At 39.6% G+C, this 14,787-nt stretch overlaps 1 protein-coding gene across 8 annotated transcripts in view; it reads left to right on the forward strand.

The window, feature by feature from the left end:
- The window catches only part of FRY (FRY microtubule binding protein), a 430,430-nt gene that overhangs the window by 203,193 nt on the left and 212,450 nt on the right, over positions 1-14,787 (forward strand). Inside the window, exon 1 of one of the 8 annotated variants that reach the window (XM_033103876.1) lies at positions 6,391-6,507. The exons of the other annotated variants lie outside the window; for them this stretch is intronic. Within the exon in view, the coding sequence (XP_032959767.1) occupies positions 6,447-6,507 (61 nt within the window). The 5' untranslated portion in view covers positions 6,391-6,446. Of the gene's footprint in view, positions 1-6,390; positions 6,508-14,787 lie in introns of those variants that run through there. 8 annotated transcript variants of the gene reach the window in all.

Consider the following 14,787-nt stretch of genomic DNA (forward strand, 5'->3'; position numbering starts at 1 on the left):
AGGACGGCGTGGGGTGGTCGCTAACCAGAGGAGGTGGGAGGGAACTCTCTCCCGGATTGAGAAAGAAGCCCACCAAACATTCATCCACTAGGTTAGCATTCTGCTTCAATATCGGGCCTATTTTCCCCAGCGTTCAAGTTTATTAACCCTCTGAGAACAGTAAACTATGTGCACCCAATGAAAATCATCGTGCTGTGGAGATGGTGTAAATCAGAGAGTGATGTGCCTCTTGCAGGCCTCATTTAGGAATTTTCATACAGCCTTACCAGCTTCCTCCCCACATAGATGTGGTTTTACAAAAATGAAAGATTTAAGCAATCAAGAAGTATTCATTAACAACCCACGGTGTGCAAAACACTGCAGGAGAAGCCAGGGGAGCTGTGACAAATGAGTGCGTAATCTTGCGTACCAAGGCCGACTTAGGGCTTAGGGAGGGCTGAGGTTTAAAACTCTGGTCCCTCGTCAGCTTTATATTTGGGTTTGGGGGTCTATATGGATTTGGGTGCCATGGGGAAGCATTTCATATGCAATATCTTTCTTTCATAGTGTTTTTGCTTCTCAGCTTCTAGGAGGCAGTCTGGTCCAGTAGGAAGCGTAGAGAGTTCTGAGCCAGGAAAGCTACATCTGAGTCCTTTTTCTGTCACTTACGGGCTGTGTGATCTTGAGCAAGTGACTTTTTCTCAGTTGTTAAGTGGGGATGGAAGTAACTAACTACCTCGCAGTCTCACCCAGCCTGACACTTTTTGAAGTGATTAATAGATGTTTGCTTATTGAATCAAGAAATCAATATGTTTATCACTTATTTGTGAATCTATAGGATTACAGGTACTTACTAATTCACGAGTATGCAACATTGTGGCTTTCCATGTTTAGTCACAAAAATTGTCTCGCGTGTGTCTCAGCTTCATAAAGCAGTCATTGGTCAGGACAAAAGCATATACAAGGGAAATATAATGCAAGACATGCAATTTTAAGCTTTCTAGTAGTTACATCAAACAGTTTAAACACATCTGAAATTAATTTTAATAAAGTAGTTTACCTCATTCAATATATCTAAAACATTTTCACTTTGACATATAATCAGCCTAAAAAATTCAGGAAATATTTTATATTCTTATTTGGGGGGAATAATTCATCAAAAATACTTGATCTATATTTAGATTTCATAAAATTTAATTTAAAAAGTAGTTTCACATATTCAGGTTGTTCCAAACATACTTAAAATGTTTCCAGTAACTGAGGCTGTTTTAAGGTTGGAAAAAAAGAAAACAAACAAACAAACAAAACAAATTAAGGACAGAATATGCAAACCCCAAGGTTTTTTTAGTGTACTTCCCAATTCTTCTTTATTGTTTGAGTTGTAAGTGTGAGATTACCAGCTCGATAGCTCTGTTCAAGACAGTAACTATTTTTAACTCCTTTGCAGTCCCCTGTCTGGGGAGGCAGTTTACAGGATACTCAATTATCATTTATTATTAAATATTCCCAGAGGCCATCAGCAGCTTCCACACCTGGCTGCACAAGAGACTCAGTTATGGAGTCTTTAAAAAAGACAGATTCTAGACTCACCAAAGGTTCAGATTCTGTAGGTCTCCTGGAGGCCCTGAACTCTGTACTTTTTATATAGCTCCCCAGCTTTGGGTAAATTCTGAGCTTTGTCAGGACCCTACCCCCAAAATAAATGAGTTAAACTCAAGAAACAGGATTAATGCAATAGTCCTCCAAAATAATACAATTAAAAGACTGTAGGCAAGGGAAAGATGGAGTAGGGGATTACACTTGTACAACTAGGGATTATTTATAAGCTGTTTGATGGAAATCATCAGAGAAAACTTTTTGGAGGAAAAGCATTTAGAGAATTTCTAATACACGTAAATGCTTTCACTTTTCATTGTCAAGTAATCCCTTCTGATTTCCCTTTCCAAGGTTGTGTTTAAGTGCACCTGGTCATTTACAGGAGAATGGCTGGTGCTTAAAGATTAATGTGAGCTTCTGTACCAAGAATCGCCGCTCCACTGTTGGTAGAACACTGCTTCAACCAGGGCTTGGTTCCAGAGGTGCACTGTGCTAAAACAAGCCAGCATTTTCCTAGACGTCTTCCTGGTAAACACCTGCAGGTTGCGTTTCTTTGTTGCCTATGTCTTCAGGTGCTGATATGCTTGGCAAATGCCACTGCAACTAGAAGCCTGTCTGGTAGCCATTACTTCCGGGCACAATAACACATTGTATTTTGTGGGTTCTTTGCCTTTGGCATGTTCTCCACAGGGAAGAGGCAAGACTGCGGTGATGTTTGCTTGTGTTGTACTTAGTTCGGTTTCTTCCTTAAGACAGCCTCAGAGGCTCTTTTTCTCTGAAAGATTTGTTAATATAAGTGAATGAAAATATATTATGTTATATCATGGAAAAATAGTGAAAAGATGTAAAACTTTTCACACTGGGATCTGCCGTTGACTGCCATGTTTCTGTGATAATATCTTGACACGTATTTACTAAAATTCTAGAAAAACTTAGTATGCACATGATTATGCAAATAAAATGTAGCCATTTTATTGCTGAAATATCTCATTAACTGCATCACAAACTGGTTCTAAAGTCTCAGTGAGAAATGTTGGACTTATAAGACCAATGATGAAAAAAATAAGAATCACCATCAGCTTAAGTTTCTTATCACTGTAGCATTTTGAACGATACAGCATGATCATTTTACATGCTGGTTTTTTTCTTCAAGCTGGAACAATGTCTTGAGTTGGTGTCTAAAGGATGTTTCCTGTTTTCCATAATTTAATCAAGTGGATTCGCTGTACATTAAGGAAAGTGAACAGAAACTAGTAGGCTACATTTAACGAGAGTGGTTATGTCGTCTAGCCTTCATTGTAATACAGCAGCTGTCAGTCAGCCAGTAGCCTGAGAACAATCTTGAAGCAGTGAGATAAACTAAACACACAGGAACTTTCTTGAACTTCTAAGCTTGTAAAAGTAGAAGCATCACGTTTGGACTCTGATTTGCAATCATGAGTCCAAATATTTGCAATCATGCTACCAAGCCACACAAAGAAAGGGAATTTTTATGAATCTTAGATTTACTGTTAAAGAAATAAAAAAAAAAAAGCATCAACTTTAAAGTCAGTATTCAATTCATATTTGAGGGTACTATCAATTAAACATGCCAGCATTCCAGTTTATTTCATTTATTAAATTTAGATTACATTGATATCGTTTAAAAGGATGACATTTATTTAGCATCATCAGGGAATAAATGATCTCTGGGTAAATTTCTCCTGATCATGAAGCTTAACCCTTGAAGTGTCTAAACATTTCAGTACCATATTTTGCCATGTATAATGCGCACCCACATTTTTGGCCCAAATTTTCAGGGGGAAAAATCGTTTAATTTTTTAATTCAAATTTTTGTTTACATTTAGGTACTTGTTTTTTGTATTACAAAGGAATTTTAGCATTTTTATCATATTATGGTACAAAAAATTTATATAACAAATAATTACAAAACGCAAGATCAGATACAAAGTGCAAGAAATTTTATGTACCGTTATCAAATTTATGATATTTACGCATCATAGAAGGCCAAGAACTCTTCCTCGTTGCAAGTTCATCATAAGTTCAACGAAACCGATGATCATATTCCAGAGTATTATTTTGCATATGGATATCGTTATTGATTTCTAGAGTTACACTTTTAATTCATAAGCATAAATAAAAGAATTAAAACCATTTATATAGATACGGAATTAGTACTACCCATGTATATAATGTGCATCCTTATTTTTCCCTTACAAATTTGGTCAAAAAAAATGTACATTATACATGGTAAACTACGGTAATAATTTTGAATACAATTCTTTCTAAATTGCACTTTACTGTTCTCTGTATGTATCTGTGGTATAGGATGCTGTCATAATTTAACCATGTCTACATGAGTTGAGACCATCAGCAAATGTATTAATTATTAATGATTCTGTAATATAGGGGTTCATTGGGGCTCTTGAAATGTTAAGGGCCATTTCTTTTTATACTTAAAAATCCATCGGCTGCTATCTTTCATATGTCTGCTTTTTGTTGTTGTTTTCTGATTTTTCTATCAATATGCACCATCAGCTGATAACTGTCACTTATTCAGTCTTCAGTCTGCCTGACTTTTGGGGCCTTCATAGTGGTGATTTGTTGCTTTTAATCTAACCTAAGTGGAGGGAAGTCAGGTTGTTAGAGTGATGTCTGCCATAGGAGAAAGAAGCTCGGAGGAGATGGGTGAGGTGCCCTGGGAATTCTCAGCACCAACAACTCTGAGCTTTAATAGATGGAATTAGAGCCTTCTGCCTTGATTATGAAAACACCGTCTGTTATTCACTAATTCAACTTTGAGTAGGCCCTGGGGATCCAAAGCTGAAACAGTGTGGTTCACGCCCTTCGGACGCTCCCCACATCAGTGAGGGCCAGGCTGCCACAGAAGGACACACAAACCAGGCAGGCATCCAAGCAGTTCGCACTCTCGGGAATTCAGCTGGGTGTTGGCTCTGTGAAGTTCCTGGGTAAAGAAGTAGATAGTTTGGGTGCTAGTCTTATATGTATACAAACACTCTAAAGTTACCACTGTTTAGAAGACCTAATTCATATTGATGAAAGTACTAGATAAAAATTAACAAATGTAGTGACACTGGAGTCCGACAAATCTGTACTTGAATGACCTTGAGTGACCTTGGGCAATTTTATTTTTATTTCTTTTCATCAACTCTGAAGTGGAGATGACGATGCCTCTTCAGAAGGTTGCAGTGAGGACCAAATGAAATAATATATGAAAAGTGCCAAGCAGAGTGCCTGAACCCATGCAGTGCCCCGTAAATGTTACTTCTCTTTCTACTATTTTTGCCCCTTGCACTTTCCTTAAATGTTGTTTGGTAATTGGTATCTGTAAAAAAAAAAAAAGTGAAAAAATACAGTGATAAACACTTTTTTTCATATTTTTGTGTGGCTGTTTTAAGTAATGTTCTTTTCATTGGAAAGGTTAGTCTAATAATAGCACTAGAGACTGGAAGCTGACGAAGTGTGAATTTTCAGTCAAGTCCTCAATTCCAATTCAGATACAGAAAGAGGAGAATCGAAGAAGAAGTCTTATTACTCAAAATGCAGAAACTTCCACGGGCACATTCTTATGTTGTAATTATTTTGAGCACTTTTAGTAAAACATAAACCAAATGTCACATAAGCCCCTCAGTCAGCTCTTTACAAAAGGCATCATGCACCCAAATGTGTGAGACAAGGTGGGGCGTCATTGCTGGCGCTTAGCTTGCTTGAGTCACCTTTAGTCCTCATTTGGGTAATTTGGACACTTCTCTTTCCTGTGAAATGTTAGTTCACCAGCCAGTTCTCCAGACCACGCTGTTTTGTAAGCCCAACCTGTATTGCTAAAGAAAACCTTCAGTTATCTTGAGTAAATCAAGAATAAAAAATTACTTGAGTTTCGTGGCCCTTCCCAGCTGTCTTAGTAAAGAAATGGATTTTCATTGACCCTCATAAAATCCTGTCAAAAGTAATGCCCGTTGAAAGATAAATTAGTTGCACTTTTATTTTGTTTTTAGGTAACTTTGCATTTTCCTTCTCAATCTCCTCCCTGGCCTAAGCCTGTTTTCTTTTGAGGTGGAATACCTAACATTCACCAATATTGGCTCCTTCGTGGTCTTACAAATTAAGTTTTTAACAAATCCATTCAGGCTGCGCCGTTTAAAATAATATAGCTATAGGCTTAAACCCAATCACTTCTCTAGACTACTTATGTCAACAGATGTTCAGCGTCTCATTTTCCGTGAGGTGTACGGTTTCTCACTGACTCTTGGCTTCAGATGGGGATTCTCTGCTGTTGGTTTGGTCTGTAAGAACTGAAGCTGTTTAAAGCTGCTTAAAGCCGTTTGTACTTGTAGCCAAGAGCTCCTCATTCCCAAATCACAGTTTGTCACCCAGCCTGTGTTATCTCAGCTCATAGGGGCATAGGCCTGGCAGCTTAGACCTGTGGGTGGCCTGTCTCCGTCTTCATGGACTGTGTATGATGAGCTGTGTGGGTCAGGCGCGGGCCTGGAGGGCTTTGAGCAGCTTCCCTCATCTGTCAGCCTCGTGTGTTCCTGAGGATAAATATAGACACACGGGCACTGTGCGAGTTGTAGGTCACTGTCTTACTGTGCAGCTAAAAATTGTCCCATCGGCGTGGACGGTCTGCCCTGGACGGAAGGCCTGTTTTAGTTTGTCTTTTACTGTAGGTCTGTCGCACCTGACTAAAAATACACCTTGGGCCAAAAATAAAAGAGCCCTACCTTGTGGCCGAGACACTCGTGGTGGCAGGGAGCAGCAGGACCATGGAGCCCGTCATTACGTTTGTTTTGCTTTGGCACATAGTCTGTGTAACTGTTCCAGACTGTTAGTTTGGGGTCCTGCACAGGCTCATGGAGATTACAGCAGCCTGTTGGAGACGGTCCTGCGTGATCAGCCTCATCAAAGGGCTTGGTAGGTACGAGAGGCTGTGTGTGTGTGTGTGTGTGTGTGTGTGTGTGTGTGTGTGTGTAGCGGGTAACTGCTTGTTACTTGCAGAGCGTGGGGACGGTGCTCCAGAAGGTTTCAATGGATGGGGGTGGGGGATGGAAGGTTCCACATACTGGGAATTACTTACAATGTCACCATTCAGAGACAGGGGTAATGTCTTTTAGGTTTTCTGTTTGGGATTGCAGTATTTCAGGGGTGAGATTTGGTCATTTTTGTACAAGCGTCCACGGTACAACAGGCTGTGATGTCATGGAATTTTTCTGGGTGCTGAAGTTTTACTAAAGATTCAATATGACTGTTCCTTAAAATTGCTAATCGGTAAAAAGAGCTACTAGTTTGTGTTTGGAAAATAGTTAATCCCATCATATTCAGGATTGTAGCAGAGGTAGGCTTTATGCTTGATTTCTGCTAAATACTAATGTAAATATCCTTATTTGTTTTCTTTGAAACATCGAAACTGGCCAAAAGCTGTTTTTCCTTTCCTTTGCTTAGCCTTCTCCAACATTTAAAAAAATAAAATGTTTTTCTTTTTTTGTTTATGAATTTAAAAACAGGATACCGTATGTTAACCAGCATTAAATAGATCCAAATTGCATACTGCTGCTTTTTCTTTCCCTGAGTAATAGCCTGGTTACATTACTTCCAGCATAACCCTGTAGGAAATATTGTGCAAGAGTCCTGAAAAATAAGAGGAAACTTCCATGGCACAGGGTTAATTACGTGCATCTTAGATATTGACTGTTTAACTTTGTGTTTAATGAAGGTAGGACAAGTTAATTTGTAAATGGTAAGGCACAACATCGTACTCTAATAGAAGAGAAACATTTTGTTTATTAATGATTGGGAGATTTAATTACTTGTTAATTATTCTACTGAACTATCTCTAGTGAAATTATTAGATATTCACATATAATACCATTCTGTTTCTAGGAATAAAATCTATGTCAGTTGTGCATTTACCCCTTCCTTACTTTGTAGTTCATAAAGTAGAGTGTGTGATGGGGAACTGTTTTTTTCTCAAGAGATTTTTTTTTTTTTTTAATGCATAGCAAGCACACACGTTAGGTGTTAAAACTTATAGTTTGATGTATTTGGAAAAAATGCTGCAGTGTAAAAGGGCTTATGCTAAATGCTTAATATTTTGGTTGTTTGATACCTCTTAGAATGTTACTGACTCTCAGTGTTTGCACTGAACAGACCACACCCATGGTCTGGTGAGCACCCTGAATCCTTTATCACTCAGTGTCTTTCTTGCTCACAATGTATAAAAACTTTTATAAGAGATAAGGAACAATTAATATGTCTCTGAATTGGGAGAGTTATCACTGTCTTAGATTAGAAACTTCTGGTAGTTACGTGTCAATCCGATTTTATTGTCTTTGTACCGTTCTTGTAACTATTTAATAATTTAATAAACCCTAAAATACTTTTATTAAAATGAGCTGACATCTAAATAAATAAGCACATAGGAACCAGGAATTTAATAAATATTTTGATGTTGACAAGATAAAAACCTAACCAGACTGTAAAGGACTTCACTTCTTCAGTTAATTCATGAACAAATGTATATAGAGTCCCTACCAAATACAGTATACTAGAGGTCTTTCCCCTGCTGGCTGTAGATGCTGAAAATGTATCTCTGTGTTAGCATATGTATTATATAATGGATGTGCATAACATCTGTACTATACATATGTATACGTGTATTGTGTACATATGCATGTGTATATATTTTGTAACAGAATGCATATTGTAATGTGTATTGTACCTGTGTGTATATTTTATGATATAATGTAAAGTAACAAGAATATATGTAAGATTAGACTTTCTTTTTATTATTATTTTATTAGTTTCAGTTGTACAAACAATGTAATAGTTAGACATTTACACCCCTCACAAAGTGATAACCCCCCAAGTCTACTGTTCCTTTGACATCATATATAGCTGTTACAATTCTATTGACTATATTCCCTATGCTGTACTCCACATCCCGTGAATGAATATATATATATACATATATATATATAGAAAGAGAGAGAGAAAATATATATATATACACATATAATATACATATATATATATATATATATATATATAGAGAGAGAGAGAGAGAGAGAGAGAGAGAGAGAGACATAGACAGAGAGAGAGCAAAAAAAGTGTATACACATTTTAAGAAAGGAAAAACTATTAATATATACCAATAACAAAAGATGAATACAATTCATGTTTGACTTCTGCAATTACAAGAGATGCTCAAAGTGGTTACCATCAGCGCCCAGACACTTCTGATGACGGTGAACTACTGCTTGAGCAACGTTGACCAAAGTGTTAACATCGCTTAAAATGTGTATACATTTTTTTGGCATAGTGTGTACGCACACAAACACACACACACACACACACACACACACACACACACAATTAGAGTTGACATTCAATATTATTCAGCTTCAGCTTCAGGTGTACAGCGCAGTGGTCAGGCATCTACACAGTCCATGAAGTGGTCTCCATAATAAGACATGTGCCTGTCTGACACCCTACATGATCTTTATAATGTTATTGATTATATTCCTCATACTGTCTTTCATATCCCTGTGACTATATTGTAACTACTAATTTGTACTTTCTAACCCCTTCACCTTCTCCCCACCCCCTAGACTTTCTTTCAAGCCTCTCCCTCATTGTGTCGTCTCCAAGGGGATCCTGGAGGGGAACAGCTGAAACTTTAGTTTCTGACCCTTATTTATCAAAATTGGGCAGCTTCTGGCAGTGCTCCCTGGTAGCTGTCCCCACACATCCAGTCTTCACTGTCCTCAGGGTCCCTTTAGGCTGGGGCCCTGTGTAAGGTTCCCACTGACACAGCTGCAAAATCTTCTGTTCAAAACCTGTTGTCTTGCCCTGATGCCTGCCTTACATAGGGTTCTATTAAAATAGCTCAGGAAGCTGGGCTTGCCGTTTGGGTAGGCCCGAATCTAATGCTCAGGTAAAATCTTCAAATGACTGCTGTTCCCACAGAGTCTAGAAGCTTTTGATCAGGCCCACCAGTAAGAAACATCTTGCATTATGACAGAGCACACAGTCATACATGTGTGTAGACACACAGAGAGCCGGAAACAGGCTTCGTGAACCAGTGTTTACCCTCCCTATTTGGGTACCATCACTCTGCCATTTCTCTTCTATGGTTTCCTGTTCTCTTTCATCACAGCCACACTGGTCAGCACCTACCAAATTGGTTTTATGGTCAAGTAATGGGTCACAAGCTGCACTTTGACAAATTGCTATAAAGATTTCATACGCCAGACATTCTCTCAACACACCACTAATCAAGTTCTCCATTGAAATAACATGCGGGCGTCCTTGATACAGTGTTCTCCGGGAGCATTGGTGCTTTGTCAGCATCCTGCTTGGTTGCAGAATGGCTCTGGTAGACTTATGTGAGCCTTGAGTTGCATGTAGGGTTTCTAAGCTGGAGACAATTCATGGCCTTCTATGTCTTAATGTTTCTTTATTCCTTAATGCAACAAATTTTTATTGAGTACTGGGTATTAAGCTAGAAAGTGAGGCCACAAGAACAAAACAAACTCTTGCCCTTGTCCCAGCTAAGAGCAGTAGAGGAGACACATAGAAAACAAATGTAAGTATGTTATCGTATATCAAGGGACAGCTAGCACTCTGCAGAGGGTGAGCTGGGTGAAGGGGGTGGAGGCCATCCCAGAGGGAAGTGGTGGCTTGCCCAACAGCCTCTAATAAGATCAAAAGGAAGTGAGCGAGTGAGCCACCACCAAGTGACCTTTCCCCGCTGATATAACTCCCACACCCCCGTTCTCTTCTGCCTGAAAGCCTTCTCTGACTGTATCTAGCATCAGTTATTTCCAGGCCTCAGCTTCACTGTCACCAGTCCTGCCCCGACCTCCACCCCGTGTCTCTCTTAGAGCAGCACTTCCCATTTTGTGGTTCTGTTTCTGGGTGTGTTTAGTGTATCATGCCTGTCTCCCCTGCGTACTGTTGGCAGTGTGACAGGACTCATGCTTGCCCCTCCCTGCCCCCTAGCAGTTGCCACTATTCTTGGAGTATGCAAATTATCGAGCACCACCCAGACCCACTGAATCTGGAGGGCCCAGTTTTCCAGATGACTCTGATAGGCAATGATTCTGAGGACCACCAATCCACGTTGTAAGTCAGCATATCATTTTGAAAGTTGATATAAAAAAATACAAGGCCTTATCCAATGTATCACATATTTTGAATTAATGGATTACAATTCCTGAGATTTTGCTGCATAAAATGAGCCACAAGCAGAAGAAAATAAAAAGGAGGAGAAAATGAGAGAAGAAGGAAGAGAGGATGGCCAGCCAGGGACACGTGAATGAGAGCAGTTTGTCAGTTCTGTTGGGGAGGAGAAGGAAGTTGAAATTCAGGATTATCCTGCCTCTAGCAGGTTATTCGATCTCCTTTCAGTGAGAAAGGACCTTGAAATGTCAATGTAACCTCATCTTTCTCTGCTCACAGAGCTTGGCAGACATTCTTTCAGGCTCTGATGGCAGTACCTATTTTGAAAATTGGGGAAAAGTCCATGTAATGGCATCTTAGCAGAAGACAGACAAAAAGGAAATTACTGAAGCGTTACTGTCATTTCTCTAAGATAAAATGCTGAAATGCCGAGGATGAGAAGGGAGAAGAGGGCAGTGACTTGATGCTGACTTTCTCTTTATTGAAATCTTTCACTCTGAAGTGTTCAGTCTGGGGAGACCAAAGAGAAAAATGGTTTGGCGAGGCCACAGAGAGAAGTAAACAGAGAGAACTGTGCCTTCAAGTTCACTTGCTTTTTGTGAGGGTAATGTTATATCATCAGTATATCTAGGAAAGAAGAGTCTCTAGACATTTCTACGATGTGTCATTAATCAGATTGCCTATATTTTCACGTGTCCTCCATTCTTGACGCCTTTTTGTACTTCTAGCCTTTGTCACAGCCCCTCTAATGGCGAGAAGGTGCATCCAACTTACAAGGGCAGACAGTCTGACAGGAGGGACCTCCGTGGCTGGATGTTATATGAGTCTTTCTAGAAGATAACCAAGTATACTAATCTGTAGGAAGCCTCATTCTCCAAATCACATTTCTATTTTATTTTACCAGCCCTTAAGGTCCCCAAACTAGCTTATGCCAGAGGAAAATATGTGGATAAGGAGAACTGACTTTATTCAGTCTTCATCATAAGTGATGGGGGGGGTCGGGGGAGTTTGTTGTTGTTTTTTGGGTTTGGGGAGGTTTTGTTTGTTTTTAAGATGTGATACAGGAAGCTCACAGCATATGTTATCAAATAGACATGGGTTCAGCTCCTGAGTCAACCACTCTGTGACCTTGGGCAAGTTACTTTACCTCTCTGACCTTACGTGGTCTTATCAGTAAGTGGGAGATTGTTTGGCTTTCTAGGATTATTTTTGACAATTAAAGATATAAATTATCCTAGAGATATTGTGTGGACCTAAAACTTGAAGGAATACCATCTGAGAACAATAGGAACTAAGTGGTGTAAAAGAAAGTGGGTTGTAATCAGTAGAACTGGGAGGAACATTTCACATCCTCAGAATTTTATGGAAATTAAGCAGAACTTAGCATGTCATTGAATATATTTTTTTTCCAAGGCAAAAATAATTTCTGAAACTTTTTAACTGTCAGTCGCTTTTTGACCTACTTTGAAATACATAAAATTTTCTAGGAACCATCTATCTCTTTGTTAAGAAAAGTTTATCTGTTGCTCAAAGTAATTGTTTCTTCCTATCCCAACATTTTCCATTTCTTAATAATACTCTTCAGAGGAAAAGAATTCTTCCTGTCATACTTGGAGGTTTCCCTCTTTTCATCCTAATCTAGTCTGCATAACTTTCAGGATTTCTGGTCATTTTGAGTATTTGCAGTACCTTTGAAAATGCCTGTTCTTAACAGCCTCATAGATGTATCAATGGACAATTTATTGTTCCATACACACTGTGACATGTTCTCACAGTAGCTGCGTCATCCTGGCTTGCTATGCTTTACGAAAAATTCCTGTAATGCCAGTAAAGTAAATAAGTCTGATGGGAAAAAAGAGATTATGGGGAAAGCATGGTCCTTAATGATGGTGGTTACTAAGGGATTTGCCCTCAGGAACCTACAAAATGAGGGATGCCCTGACAACAGGGAGAAGGAACAACTTATATCTAACTGTGAGCAAAGAAATCTAATAAATGTACTCCTATGCTGAAAGATAAGCTTACGTCGCTCTCTAGAAAGTAAAGTTGTTTCAATGGACCTCCACTTCTAAGAGGAGTACCTACTTGGAACAGTTATCACATATACTCTCCGGGCATTTCAGGAAAAAAAAAAAAAAAAAAAAAAACATTTTTTATTTCAAATGCTCCAAGTCCAATTCTGGTAATGAGAACATTAGAAGTGTTTTCAAAAGCAGGCCCTGTGCTCATCTGTCTTTGTGAGCAGGTGACAAGCAAGCAGAGGTGTCCCTCACTGAGCCACGTACCTTGAGAAGCCACGTGTGCAATGGGCACTTTCACTCATGACTTTTATGGGGTTAAAATTCTTGTTTCCAACCAGAATCAATACCGATACGTGCTGGTCAAAGGGATGCATCGGAAAGCAGGTCCTGCCTGAAAAAAGTGCATGGTTTTCTTAGACACCAGAAGCTTTGATCCCTCTCTGCAGCAGTTCCAAACTCTAACGTCTGAGCACATTTGGGCCGATAAAGACAAGCGGCTTTCCACTCACTCTGTGTAGTTTCCCCTTTTCCTTTTAGAACATGCTGCAATCTGACGTATTGTGTGTGTGTTCGGGGGAGGAGGTGGGAAGGGAGGGTGAATAGACACATATGAAATCTCTGATTGTACAACCCCACCTCAGTAAACTGTAAACTCCGCGAGGGCTGGAACCATCTGTTCTGTTCACTCCTGTCTTCCCCGTGCCTAGAACAGTGCCGGAACTCTGGGCACGCCTTAAGTAACTATTGGTACAAATGAATGAGTGAACAAATGAATGATAGCCTGTAATGAACGATGGTATTAATGCCTCTGAAAATCAGAATGAGAAACCCCATTGCTTTCTTATAACATATATCACCCCTTATTGCTTCCGGGGCACTTACATGAGGAAAGTCACGATAGCATTTCCTTTCTTTTCAGTGTCATAACAAAAAGGTAGCCGAACTGCAAGTTGTGGGTGTTTGTACTGGTGTCGTAGTCAGGAGGTTAGTAATCCCTACAAATGTTGGTACCTTAGGGAAATTGTGCTGAAGACCATAACCAGCTAAGAGCAGCCAGCCTGAAAATTAAGGTATTGAGCAATGAAATTGGAAAAAAAATAGTCATGTTCAAAAGACAATCCCTTGTAGTCAGAAATAGATTTAATGAAGAGGTAATAAAAGGGCCATCAGAGCCTAAAGCAGACTTCTTCCAGATTGAGTGAGGAATGGGCCCTACTTGATGTAAGAAATAGAGATTCCGTGAGAGGAGGGAAACACCTGAAGACATCAAGCAGAAGCAAATAGAATTTGGAATAAAAATAATAAAATACCATGAACAAAACCACTGAAGGCAAAAGAAGACAATGGAGAAAAATTAGAACATGTTTAATCTAAGATTCAAATATAAAGAGAAAGCAAATTTCAAAAAGATTCAGTAATTAGAGACCTAATTAATATCTGAAAGTGACGCCCTTCTTTCCAACGCTCCCCTCAGCTCCCCACCCACCTGCAGGAGTGCTGGTTTGAGTGACTTTCTAGGGATATTGGGCTGTTGTGTGGAAATAAAAAGATGAGACGAAGAAAAGGAGAGACAATAGGGCAGATGGAGTTGAAGCTTAAAAATTCATCACATGTAAGAAATGTAAATGGGAGAAGCTTTTCATCCAACAAATGAAATTGTTTCTTCAGCATGTATTTGGGTGGGAGAGATGAGATAGCGATGGACTGTCAGGACCCTTTCATCGGAAGGGAGCCCTGTGTCCAGATGCCCGACACGAAAAGGAGGCTGAGCTGCAGAAGCAGCTGGGTGTAGGCAGAGTCCAGGGGAGTCTGTGCTCAGCCCGGTGGATGAGGGGACATGGACCTGGACCCTGAAGTGTGGGCAGACTTGCTTGCCTAGTGGGACGAAAAGCAGGCAAAGCACTCTGGTGGTGAGGAGTCAGTTCCAACAGTTGTCTCCCATATTTGCCCACAGAGCTGGAAATGGGGCCTGAGTGTGCCTGTTACTGAATTG

This window comes from Rhinolophus ferrumequinum, chromosome 4, assembly GCF_004115265.2.
Source record: "Rhinolophus ferrumequinum isolate MPI-CBG mRhiFer1 chromosome 4, mRhiFer1_v1.p, whole genome shotgun sequence".
NCBI classification, from domain to species: domain Eukaryota; kingdom Metazoa; phylum Chordata; class Mammalia; order Chiroptera; family Rhinolophidae; genus Rhinolophus; species Rhinolophus ferrumequinum.